General features: G+C 40.3%; 2 protein-coding genes across 3 annotated transcripts in view; both read left to right on the top strand.

Moving 5' to 3' along the window:
- LOC144014684 (helicase ARIP4-like) overlaps window positions 1-6,132 on the top strand; it is a 32,001-nt gene extending 25,869 nt beyond the window's left edge. For both annotated transcript variants that reach the window (XM_077514864.1, XM_077514863.1), the window contains exons 18-22: window positions 40-236; window positions 475-674; window positions 930-1,019; window positions 1,133-1,228; window positions 2,125-6,132. In XM_077514864.1, the coding sequence (XP_077370990.1) occupies window positions 40-236; window positions 475-674; window positions 930-1,019; window positions 1,133-1,228; window positions 2,125-3,173 (1,632 nt within the window). In that variant the 3' untranslated portion in view covers window positions 3,174-6,132. The remainder of the gene's footprint in view (window positions 1-39; window positions 237-474; window positions 675-929; window positions 1,020-1,132; window positions 1,229-2,124) is intronic.
- Window positions 6,133-6,734: 602 nt separating this feature from the next.
- Window positions 6,735-12,073, top strand: tmem115 (transmembrane protein 115). Its single transcript, XM_077514854.1, has 4 exons — window positions 6,735-6,889; window positions 6,988-8,164; window positions 8,251-8,615; window positions 10,026-12,073. Exons 2-4 carry the CDS (start codon window positions 7,673-7,675, stop codon window positions 10,300-10,302), a joined length of 1,134 nt encoding a protein of 377 aa, XP_077370980.1. The 5' UTR covers window positions 6,735-6,889; window positions 6,988-7,672; the 3' UTR covers window positions 10,303-12,073.
- Window positions 12,074-12,918: the final 845 nt, after the last annotated feature.

The raw sequence follows: 12,918 nt of genomic DNA, 5'->3' as shown, positions 1-12,918 counted from the left end.
CTCATTATATCTAACTTGCCTTCTTTGAATTCATTGCAGCAACCATTCCCCCACGAGTCTCTACTTATGGACCGCAGAGAGCTGAAGCTGAGCACTGCTGAGAAGAAGGCTGCAAAAAAAGGTTACGAGGAAGAAAAGAGAGCATCTGTGCCATATACTCGCCCTTCCTACGCTCACTACTACCCAGCTAGTGACCAGAGCCTTACCAACATCCCTGCCTTCAGCCAGAGAAACTGGTTTGTAATGCAGAATATTCACAACTGATTAAAAACCTCTCTGAGTTTCAAAGTGGCCCTGAGTCCAAAGGAAATCTAATCATGTTGTTTGAACCTGAACAGCACTTTTTTTTTTTTATGAAAAAAAACAACAACTATATAAAACATTCATTTAATTGCTCAAAAAATATTTTTTTAAAACAATGTATTTTCATATATTTAAATGAAGTCGTAGTTAAATCATCAAAACTATTCTCAGGCGACCACCTCACACTGACAAGAAAGCGGCGGCCAGTATCCGACCAGCCCAGTCTGCTCCAGTTCCCGCCGTACCTGGCCAGGTATCTGCAGGTTCGGCTCTGACTTCCAAAGACTCATCAGCGTCTAGCCTTGGAGGTTTTCCTGTCAACTGCTTGCAAAAAGCTGGAGTGTTTGTGCAGAAGATCATCACCACTACAGGTACGCAATATGTACTTTTGCAGATTGTTCTATTTGTTTTGAGCTGTTTCAGCCCAATCCCAAACAGGAGATTATGTAATTGTTACCATCTTTTTTGTTTACCGTAGTTGGTTTATTAGCTTGTTTGAAAAACTACCATTAAAACTTTGAGTTGACAGCACATGAATACTACACTGGTTTTGTTAACCCTTGGCGAAGGTCTGCTCTTTACTGAGTGACATTCGTCACAAATATTCTATGTTGTTTCTCTTTTAGACATGGTAATTCCTGGTACCAACAACTCAACAAACGTCAAGGCCAGAATCACAGCTGGAGAAAGCATCCATGTTATTCGGGGCACCAAAGGTAATACTCATAATTTCAATTTTGGTACTTGTGTTCTTAGATTTGGTTAATTTCCTGTAAAATGCCGAGTCTCATCAACTTCAAGGCCAACTATTGGTTTTCTTGATTTTTAGGGACCTACATCAGGACATCAGATGGACGAATCTTTGCTATCAGAGCAGCTAACAAGCCTAAAACGTCAGATGAAAATATTGCAACACCACACAAAGGTTGGAAACTTGATGAATTTTATTTTTTTACTGCATTTGTAACATGCAGTATTGTACTGTACTATAGAGCAAATTGCGACTGTAATGTTTGTGTTCACTTGCTGGAGACGTGTCAACCTGGATTACTTTTCAAAATCTCTAGAAATTTGTCTAATAATTCTTGATTTAGTTTCAGCGAGAAGCCACTTATTGATGACATCATGATTTTTTTTTTTTTTTTTAAGCTAATCTTGTTGTATGCAGTGTCAAAAACTCTGAGGCCAAACTGCTAGAGATTCCACAAACGATACCTACTGGATTAGGGTGGAACGACCTGATATTATTTTATGTTAATTGGGACCATTCTTAATGTCCTTTCTTTTTAGTAGGGGTGTGAATTACCTAGTACCTGACGATTCGATTCGTATCACGATTCACAGGTCACGATTCGATTCGATACCGATTAATCCCGATACGAATTTATAAGTCGATTGTTGTGATTTTTTTTCATTCAAATTTAGAAAATACTAATCAGTAAGCTTGTAGAGTGTAAGATTTATATGAAAATGTATTATTTATTTATCTGAAATTTCAGTCTTATAGAGGTTGTAATCTGTTTCATGTTTGAACAGCATTAAAATAAAATATTAAGGCTTAATGTTCCGTTCATATAACATTCTTCCATGCTCAAGGTGTGAATCCTAAAAAAAAAAAAAAAAAAAAAAAAAAAAAAAATCGATTCTGCCGATTATTGAATCGATTAGAGAATCGCGCGATGTAGTATCGCGATATATCGCCGAATCGATTTTTTTTAACACCCCTACTTTTTAGCAATAAAGTTTTGCCATTCTCTAATTGTTTTAATAGGTGTCATATTGTTTCCACACTGTCATTAATATCTGATTATTTCTCTTCAGTCTCCCAACGATCTGCAGCGGAGCAACCAAAAAGTAACAGTTGTCCAGCACGTGACCAACAGCCACCAGTAACTCCCAACAGTTTTCCCCGCCCCCTCTCTCCCGACGGCCCGGCGATAATCAGCGAGTTGCAGCGCTACTACGCTGCAGATCAAGGAAGTGAGCCAAAAATGGAGGACGGGAACAACATGGACAATCTGCCTTCAGCTAAACTAGCCCAAAGCAACAGTGGCAGTGGAAATGTGTGCCACCATGAAGCTACCAAAACGAATGTGATCAAGCACAACATGGATTCCACAGCTGCACAAGACTTGAGAGTAAGCTCCAAGCGCAAAGCCTCCACTCCATTGCTGGATGAGCAGCCTAGAAAGCAGCCAGCCGCTGGCAACCACTCCGCAGCCTCTTTAGCCTCCCAAGGTTTCCCCTATACGGGTATCTATAGCCTCCCTCAGGGCTTCAATCCCGCCATGCTAGGTGGCTCACTGGGACACCCACTCTACATGGGGCCAAGCTCACCTTTCTTCCACCCTTCTCATAGTGCATTAGGAGACCCGAATTTCATGCCGGAGCTGTTTGGTTTAGGCGCAGTCCCCACCACCACCACCACCTCCTCCTCCTCGGCGCTGTCCACTTGTGCTACCACTGATGTCTCATCGTCCTCATCGCAGCCCTCCTCGGTGTCAAACGCTTCCACTTTAGCTCCAGGCACCCTGCCGCCATTCATGCTGAGCCCCAGCCTGGTAGGAATGGCAGGGATGCTGCCACCAAGCTTCGCCCTCTCTTATAGTCAATCTCTGGCCAGCTTGTATCGAGGGTCAATGCTCCCTGGTGGGCTTCCCGGTCCAGCGGCCACTCCTGGTCCAGCTGGAGCAAGCTTTCTTTCACAATACACTTCAACCGCTGGCTCCAGCTCCTCCTCCTCATCGTCCCCTTCATCCTTTTCCCCGTCTGCACACTCTGAGGACCAGAAGGCCAGAGCAGTTGTCAGTGGCAGGAATGGCAGTAGCTCGGATGACAATGAGGAAATCGTTGAAATGACCAGCCAGTGAAAAACAATGATGCTTAGTTTGATTTGTTTCATAATAGGTTCTGCATCATGTTTGGTGCAGGCTTTCAAACAATCCTGTGAGGGACAGCAGACATAGCGTTGCATGAATGATACCATGCCCTCAGTTTGTGCTGACTGCACAGTCATATGTCCTGATGCTGAATCTCTGAAGTTACAAACATGAGGACAAAAATCTTTTACAGGTCGGAAGAAAATTGAAATCATATACCTTCGGGCTTTTGAAATGTAATAATCACTGGACAAAAAAAGCTTGCGGTGACTGAAATGGCCTCTTGTTATTCTTCCGTCAAGAGAAAACAAAACGGCAGATTTCCCATGGAGGAAAATTGTTAAATAGGTTAACAGGTGGCAACATGTATTGATCATAATAGTATAGTTAAAAATTAGATTGTGGGAATGATCATTGCTTAATCACATCTTGAACCTGACGCTCAATGGAGCAAGATACTTGACAGCAGCCAGCAGAGGCACTTTTGGTTCAGCCTCTTCTTTTTTTTGTCCATCAAGAGGTGGAGCGTGACATCACATCCACACAGACCTCTACTATGGTTCAACTCTTCGGTAGCAGCATTATTCTGCTCAATAATTTGCTGGATGGAAGAAAGACTTCACAACATGAAGAGCAAGAGAGATTGTCCCATCCTGTTACAAATTTGCCCACCCAAAATTGATTGTCACAGCCAATCTTGCTACTGAGTAGTTATTCAGCAAAGTATAAAGAAAGCAGAACTTTTAGAAGCATTTTGAACTTCTCTGCCAGATGAGCAGCACTCTCTTTGTTTTTTTTGGAAGGAAATATAAAGTAGACAGGATGATGATGAGGTAAAACTGTTAAAACCTTAAAACTCAAAGAATGTATGCTAATCAAATGCCTTCAAACAAGGCCTTTAAGACTCCTACTGAGGCATGTGAAATGGCAATATCTGTTTTTCAGCATTTTTTTTTGCTTTGTGTATTTTACATTTGCCTAAAAATAGCCAGGGGAAAGTGATGAAAAACTGTGCTCTTTTCGTAGCGGAGAAACCACCACCAACAGAAAATGCCTTTTACTGCTTCTGAATGTGAACTGTGAGAAGGGAGATGCAAAGAGAGTTGTTGAAATCTCACCCACAGTCTTACTGTAGCCTAGTGACAAATGATGCAAAACACTCACTTAAGCCTATATACTGTATTTGTACATGCCAACAGGAATCAAGGTGACAGCACCTGAGTTTTGGTTTTAGTGTTGTCTGTGTATTGTAATTTGAAATTTCTAAGAAAGAAAAACCAACAGGCTTTGTTGATATTCCATCCTTTTCTCTGCTGTTTTCTCCATGTTGATTTCAGCTCATTTATTGGACTTGAGGTCTTTATTGAAAACATTCTGGGAGGGAGCTTTGCCAAAAACGGCAGATCCGCAACCTCAGTCCTAGAGGATTGTGTTTTAAGTGACCAAAAACAACTATACCGTGTTTCCGTAAATAATGGCCATCCCTCTTTCATTAACTGTAACTCTTTTGTAATTATCTCTTCATAGATGTGATTATTCACAGAGAGATATTAGTTAACTACACTTTACATATGTTGCTAACCAAAACCAAGGTACGTGGACTGTCTGCAGTTTTGCCACATGTTGAATATGTACTGGTACTGATAACATTGTGGAAAATTATTCCAGAAAAGGATTTTGTACAAAAAAAAAGGCCTCCCCTCATCTGCAGTTGAGTAAATAATCATCCCAGACCGCTATTTGTGGAAACACGCTATATAAGTACTGAATTGGCCCATCTCATCTGTCAGTTTGACCTTTGCGGTTAACACTGCACGACACTAAAATTAGAGACACCTGCTGTATATCTGTAGACAAGGCACAAAAAAAAAAATCCATTTTATGACCAAGCCCAATACTTGGAGCTGCAATCCCTATGCTGACCCTAATGACCCCAGTGTAATTGCATGTGCTTTGACACTGCTTATGTGACAATGTCCAAGTGAGCGCTTTTAAAACCAGCAGTTTGTTTGTCATACAAAACAAACTTTACATCCGTAATGTATGTAAATGTATTTGTGCTTCATTCTGAAATTGCGAGTTTACCTTTTGCATCTTTGTTTGGACAATATTTGAATTTACCAAGGTAATTTATTTATGACAATGAATATTTATTCATTTGTATTTTTTTTAATATCTTTTGTATTTTTTTAAATTTGTACGGTCACATTACTTTTGTTGTTACTCAAGAAAAAAAGCATTTGGTTTTGCCTAAAAACAAAACAAAACACCGACACTCTTCCCTATTAGATTTAAATTGCAGATTTTGCATGTGTGGACCAACCAATCAGTAATAGCCAGGTGAGGGTTAAAGAAAGTTATATTCATCCTGCTGACAGTTACACAATTCGTCTCACATTTTGTGAATTTAGATAGTCACTGAACTGATCTTTCGTTCATTGTCATATACTAATGTGAAAACCATTTATCTGTTTGACCACAGATTCCATCTTTAAAGGTCTGTAGTAAATGTCTTCTCATAATTGGATATCATAGTAAAATGAGACACTTGATTGCATAACACAAAAGCGCAAACCAAGTTAATTGTTCATAAATAATTCTTAATTATTGTTGTTTGTGATTTCTATTTCTTTTTGTATTTGAAATGATGGCAAAAGGTTTGGATGTCAGTGTGACATTTGCACCAATTGACTTTTATTTTTAAAAAGTTTTCAACTTGAATTTGCACTTTGCATTTGTACAACTCAAAGAAGTCCAATGAACAGAGCTGACTGGTTTCAATTCGCAGTGAGAAGATTGAAACTGCTTTCTTGGAAAACTGACTGTGGTCTAACTGATGTGTAGTAAACCCATGGATTGAGTGTATGACCTTAAATGACAGTACTCAGAGTAGACAGGTTCTTTGTTCATTTGTTTTCAAAGTTTGACAATAAAAGAATTGTGTTCCGAATGGTACTTTCTCATTTTGTTTGTATTAAATATGTTTTTCTCACCTCCTAACTTTTCCATATACTGTTTTCAAATGATTCAACGATAGCAACTGATCCAAATATTTACACCGATCATTATGTACAGTATAACTATAGTGACAAAATGTACAATTATACAATGTATGTGTAATACAAAAAAAAGATAATTAAACATGATTAAAGGCTAAAAACAATTATGTAAACTAAGGATTACAAACGCATGTATAGAAACAAATTAAGTATCATTTATAACAATATTTTGTCATGGATGGAATAAACTTGGAGGGGGGGCATTTAAAATCTTTCTAAAGCGTAGTGGCGTAGCCTACTCAAATTATAGATGTGCAACAGAAATGTTTACATAAGACAAATCCATTTCGTAAAATGTCATCAAACCACTCGCCATTCTTGATTCTACAAGCATTCAACAAACACTAATAGTATTTTGTCACGTTTCACGAATTTTTAGCTAAAAGTGTTCAAATTGGATATCTATTTGAAACGGGCATATTCTTAGGCACCTTCGCGATAAAATAACTCAGTTTCCCAGCATGCTCGTGTCTAAAAAAAAACGTTACGTGACTTGACGCTTTTTGCCTGGCTGGTGCAAATGACGGTGGCAGGCGGCGTCGGTTAGTAGCTACTAGATGAGCCGGGTTTGTGACAGGAGGTGTACTTCATGCTCATATTTATATTTTCACCAACATTCAAGGGGAGAGCGGGAATTTAAATTAACGGGTAGGAAAAAACAATGAAGCGTGAAAAGATATTCGCGTTAACTAGCTAATATTGGCCACTGTCACTGACGTTGTCAAACATCCGGGGTTGTTTTGAAGGAGGCCTGTTGCTGGATACGGGAAATCCTCGGACTCGTCCGGTTGATACCACCGGGAGCAGAGGGATAGAGGACCGCGACTGGAGCTCTGTGGACGGGACTGGTGGACCAGATCAAAGTGCGAGAGTTTCGTCTTATCTTAAAAGCTAACTAAGGCGTATTTTGTACTTCTCCATGGCGGGCACCCGACCGCGTCTTCGGTTAGCCAGCCAGCTAACATTAGCTCCCCCTTTGTTGACAATCTAACTAGCAAGATATCGCAAGAATTTGGTTGCAGCCATACCCAATTCAGAATTTGGCACTTTTCAACACTTTATGTCATTTAATATTAAAACACTTTGTTCTTGCGGTACGTTTAATGACGTATTTGCTGTATTCCTCACTTGACAGAAGGTAATCAAATTAAAAAGACAGATCGCAAGATCTCTCATCTAAATCATAAATAGCCTTGACATCGTTGTTGGACTGCAAAGATTTTTGTAACCAATTTCCTCCAGGACAGGATTCAAATTGAGTGTAGGTTTTCAGTTGAACGTAATGAAATCCTCTCCTCGGCCTACTCAAAGGTTGCTCCCAGAGAAATGAGGCGTGTATCTTCAAGTGTGACGTCTCTGGTCTGGTGTTAACCACAAACCATCCCAGTTGGTCTGTGAGCTGTTTGTTTGTGGATCTGGATCTTTGTCATCATGAATCGTTACCTGCCTGTGGCAAGGCAGCACTTCCTGACTGCACTAGCAAGCACTAGTGTGGTTGTCAAAGCCATCAGTGCTCTGGTGGTTCTTCTCTACATGCTCTCCTGGGCCGTGGACACATCATATGCACTGGGGGTCACCCCGGGCTATTTGTTCCCTCCTAACTTCTGGGTGTGGACACTGGTCACTCATGGGCTCGTGGAGCAGCACGTGTGGAGTGTGGTAGCTAATGTTGGGACTGTGATGTCTTGTGGGCGCCTGCTGGAGCCTCTTTGGGGCGCTTTGGAACTGCTGATCTTCTTCGCAGTAGTAAATGTATCGGCAGGCCTCCTAGCAGGCCTCTCATACCTCCTCACCTATGTGGCCACCTTCAACCTGGACTTCCTGTTTGCTGTCCGTGTCCATGGAGTGGCCGGCTTCCTGGGAGGTGTGCTGGTGGCACTGAAGCAAACCATGGGTGATACAACAGTGCTACGAGTTCCACAGGTAAGGCTGTTTGTTGTTGAGAAGCTTCAGAGCGCAGTACTTCTCTATCCATTTTAGAATTAAACCTTCTTTTCTCGAATTACCAGGTGAGGCTCAAAGCAGCTCCAGCTTTGGTCCTCCTCCTCCTGGCCTTACTGCGCCTCTCAGGCCTGCTGGAGAACTCTGCGCCCCTGGCCGCATACAGTTACGGCGCCCTGTCCGGCTGGGTGTACCTGCGCTTCTACCAGAGGCACAGCAGAGGCCGTGGCGACATGTCGGACCACTTTGCTTTTGCGAGTTTCTTCCCTGAGGCGCTGCAGCCGGCGGTGGGTCTGCTGGCGGGTTTGGTCCATGCCACACTGGTGAAGGTGAAGCTGTGCAGGAAGATGGTAAAGAGGTACGATGTTGGGGCGCCGTCCTCTATCACCATCAGCCTACCGGGGACTGACCCACAAGATGCTGAGAGAAGGAGGTAAGTCAGAAGTAGGGGTGGGAACCTCTGGGTACCTCACGATACGACACAATACAATTTGCGATACAAGGTTCACGACAACAATTATCTCACGATATGACGATACCGCGATCATCTATATAGTGATCAGGTAATAAATCCACGATAATCTACTATAAAACTGCTCAAGACATAAACTGATGGGTTTTTTTTTAATGAGAAAATCGTTTCTTTTTGTACCATCACTGAAACACAATATTAAAACTGATGTCTTCTTCACAGTGAGTACTTTAGTGTATTTTTTTAAACAAACACAAATAACAGAGACCACTTTCTGTGAACAAATTTGCGTCTTAAACACGATTGCCATGCAACATGTCAGTCAGATACATAGTCAATTTTCATATTATAAACTGTGGCACAATATTTTTGTGTAACATTGTAAAATAAAATAAAATAACTTAAATATTACATCCAATTAAATCAACATTAATGTTCCTCCGAAATTATGTGCTTCAAAAAGTGGAAACAAGAAATGTTTTAAAATGTTAAAATTGACGATATAATACACATTTTTCATAGAAACGTATGCAAAACTGTGTCCGTTGATAAGTAAAAATAAGCTCATGAGTCTTCCTCGCCAGAAGCCTTCCGTACATTTCCCCTCTACTGTTATGAGGCGCTGCCCTTAGCGGCCTGCCAAGTATTTGCTCAATAAGTTATGAACAATGGAGCCATTATAGTGATTTATTAATTACAAATATCGGGAGACAAAGTATCACGATTTATCGCAATATCAATGCACTCCGAGTCAGAAGAAAAAAAAATGACAAATTTTTGTTTGTTTGTTTTTCAGGTGCAAGACAGAATAAGTCTCCAAATTATTGACTTAAAAAATAAATAAATAATAGTGTCCGACAGGTATAGATCAACCAATCCCAATTCTGATATTTAGCAGAATAAAATTTCGCTAACCTATTCATTGGCTGATTATTTAAATATTTGCTTCTTTTTTTTTTGGGCCCTTAACACTTCAAACAAAAAAGATATAAATTACAGGCAGAATGTTTCACTGTTTGACAATGCTTTGTCCTTTAGTATTTGTTTAACTTTAAAACGGAGATAATATTTGGGATGTTTTTTTTTTTAAAGATTTTCTTTGTCAAATGTTAGCATGGGGGGAAAAGGGCAGGTTTTGCCACAACCGATAATAATCTACACAATTTACTCTGTTAATGTGTAGCTTATCCGAGTTTGTGTCAGAATTAAAGAAAGCTCTGAATCTAGATGTGCTGTATGAGTTAAGTATATGTGGATGACACTGCAGTCAACTCCAAAAAACAAAAAGATACCCTGATGACAAGGGAGGGATTTCCTGGCTGTCTTTGCAGTGTGAGTAACGAAGTAACAAACATTTCCTCCTCCCCGCAGACAACTGGCCCTCAAGGCTCTGAACGAGCGTCTCAAGCGCGTGGAGGACCAGTCAGCTTGGCCCAGCATGGACGACGAAGAAGATGAGGATGCAGACGAGATCCGGACCGACACGCAGCCACTCCTCCCTCCTGCTCCTCCCTCCTCAGCAGCAGGGGGAGCCGTTGGCATGAGCCTCTCCTCCACTTCTTCCTCCTCGATGTCGCAGAGCGGCGGAGCACAAGCCAACCCAGAGTCGAGCATCATCAGCTTCGAGGACGCACCCTCTAGATCGTAACCTATTTAATCCAATAGAGGCGATGAACTTGGCACTGGCAGGCAGGCGTGCTAACTTCAACGATGGAAGCTGGTGGACCTGTTCATACACTCCGTTATTGTCACCGTTGAGTCCAAACGTGGGTTTAGTGTGTCTTTTCACTTTACACGTGCTCAGTGTAGTCAGTCAGGCCTGCGCTTCTTTCGTGCGTATAGGCGCAAGGTAGCAGCCATTTTTCTTGTGCCCTGATCTAATCCCAACTGGCCTGAGTGGTGTGGACAGCTCTGAGCGTTTTTTTTTGTTGTTGTTTTTTTTTAATAAATGGCAAGTTGGATGTACATTTTATGTTTGGTTTTTCGCAGCAGCCACAGTTTGCCAAGGGAACGCTCGTTCGTGAGACTTGATCCTAAAAAGACACACACTGTACATACTGCTTTGCTGTCAAGGTTTGGTCACAGTGAGGAAAAGGTGAAGTGCAGAAAAGGTCAGCACAAACTGATCAAGATGGGAGAGAAGCTCTTGCAGATTGACGATGGCTTTTCTTTGTGGTTGAGATTTAAACGTTAAGTGCCAGCTGCAAGTGTTCTAGACCACTTTCCAGTTTTATGAGAACTGAGAACTCCAACTGAAAACTGCTTACTTGTTCCTTTTTTTTTTTTCTTTTTTTTTCAAAAAAAAAAAAAAAGCTCCAGGTTTGTTCACCATTTGACAGAAGCAGCTTTCCGTACATGCGCAGTGGTTTTCTTTTAACAGATCTGCTATTTTAGGTTGACTCAACACCTAATTCTGTCTCCTACTTGAGTAGCAATAACTATTGCTGCACTTACATTGATCATTGAGTTTTGTGGGTTTGCATACGGTTATATATACATTTATTTTTTTTTAGTTATACAGTTGAAATTTACACATTTGATTTGTTTTTGATATCTCCTGATCTGATTGTTCCATACATCTAGTACAGCATGAACATGATATGAGGCTGAAGATCAGATTATGGCAGGCTGGATTCCCGGTTGTCATTATTGAACAAGACAAATAAGACACAAAAATTGAACTTGTCGCTTACGATTTAAGCACCAAAAAAGAAATTGCAACCTGTATGTTGTATAATGATATAGAGCTGATTATTGCTTGAGTAAGCATACATCAGTCTGAAAGTAGAGATGTGTGAAAGAAAATAACTTAAGCCACATGCTGTCTTAAAAAAAATAAATGGCAAGAAATCATGCTGTTAGCCATATAACAGGAATTCCTCCGTTTCTATTTGTTCATCACAATTTCAAATGCTTTTCACCGTGTCCTTTTGGCTTCTTGTGTGTTGCGTAATACAGTTCTTGTTTTTCTGACAGTTGACTCTTGATCAAAGTCCAACCAATTCCAGATGAAGCTTGGTCAAAATACAGTTGAGTTTGTATACTGAGGGCAATGTGTAAGGGAGCATAGAAATTTTCTCATGAAGATGGTGATGAGCCAACAACCCTTGTGAACATTTAATTCAGCCTTACGGTAATTTATGTAAGGTTAGGTCATGAATAGCCCATAGCATTTTAAACAAATGTGTTTGATCATTGCATATTTTCTCATCAATTTTGTAAGACGCTCAGATGACTTTACAAAAAACAGACGTTGCCATGGATGGAAAAAAGTTCTGTTCCCCTGATTTAAATTTATGCTTGAATGGGATGAAAGGTTTTGAATTATTACAGCTGAACTGTTATTTTCGTTGGTTGGTTTGAAGGCCAACCTTCAGTTTCATTGGTAATAATAAATAAATAAAAATGTGCAAAAGCGAGTTGCTGTGTATACCGCATTATTTTATACAATATGTGATGATGATTCATCAGCAGTAGCATAGAAACGTTTTTATTTGATAATCAAATAGCTACCAGGAAATTAACATAATGGGGGGTGGGGGGTAGTTAACTGGTAAATGCCCTGTTATGTTGCCAGTGGCTATTCAGTGTCTTTTGCAGCCCACTCAAATTCAATACAGTTTCTGCATATTATTTACTAAATAATATGCATTAACACAATAAATAATATTTATTGTGTATGGTGAAGAGTTCCGCACTTTGCTGTTTTAGTTTACACGTGTGTATTCATATAAGATTTGTGTAAAATGTCAATTTAAAAAAAATCAATGATTTGAAAATCATTTTAAACCTATATCCAATTGAATAAACTGCAACGACAATATTTTGTGTCCACATTGATGTGCTCAGTTTTTATTTTGGAATACAGTATATGATGATATGGCTTCCGTCTTGCCAAACTGCCCTAGTCTAGGCGATAGCCCAGACTTCTGGAGAAGAATGGAAATTGTCATATATACTAAACAGCCTGAAATTACTCAGAATTCCTGCAGCTCCTTTAATTAATGGCGTTGTAGGCCTCTAATTGCAAGCCTCCATAACTTAATCAGTTTTCTTCTCATCTTTTAATCCCCTTTTGAGGGACGTTTCGTTTTATGAATTATTGGTTAACCACTAGATGGCACTATCTGTCGCCTTAGGTCACTGTTGTGCCGTTTGCTGACTTGTGGAGGCTCGTCATTAGAGGTCACAAGGTCTCCGGACACCCGCCTCACCGATTCACCTTGAACGAGACAAGACAAATAATAATGAAAATGATGATAGC

The sequence above is a fragment of the Festucalex cinctus genome, chromosome 2 (assembly GCF_051991245.1).
Source record: "Festucalex cinctus isolate MCC-2025b chromosome 2, RoL_Fcin_1.0, whole genome shotgun sequence".
NCBI lineage: Eukaryota > Metazoa > Chordata > Actinopteri > Syngnathiformes > Syngnathidae > Festucalex > Festucalex cinctus.
Note: the sequence above shows the minus strand (reverse complement) of the source record. Positions and strands in the feature narration are given on the sequence as shown.

Excerpts from the sequence above, each read along its gene's own strand:
- tmem115 (XM_077514854.1), top strand. The coding sequence starts at position 7,673 with ATGAATCGTTACCTGCCTGTGGCAAGGCAGCACTTCCTGACTGCACTA. Across the intron at positions 8,165-8,250 it reads CAGTGCTACGAGTTCCACAG|GTGAGGCTCAAAGCAGCTCC; the intron begins GTAAGGCTGTTT and ends TCGAATTACCAG. Across the intron at positions 8,616-10,025 it reads CAAGATGCTGAGAGAAGGAG|ACAACTGGCCCTCAAGGCTC; the intron begins GTAAGTCAGAAG and ends TCCTCCCCGCAG.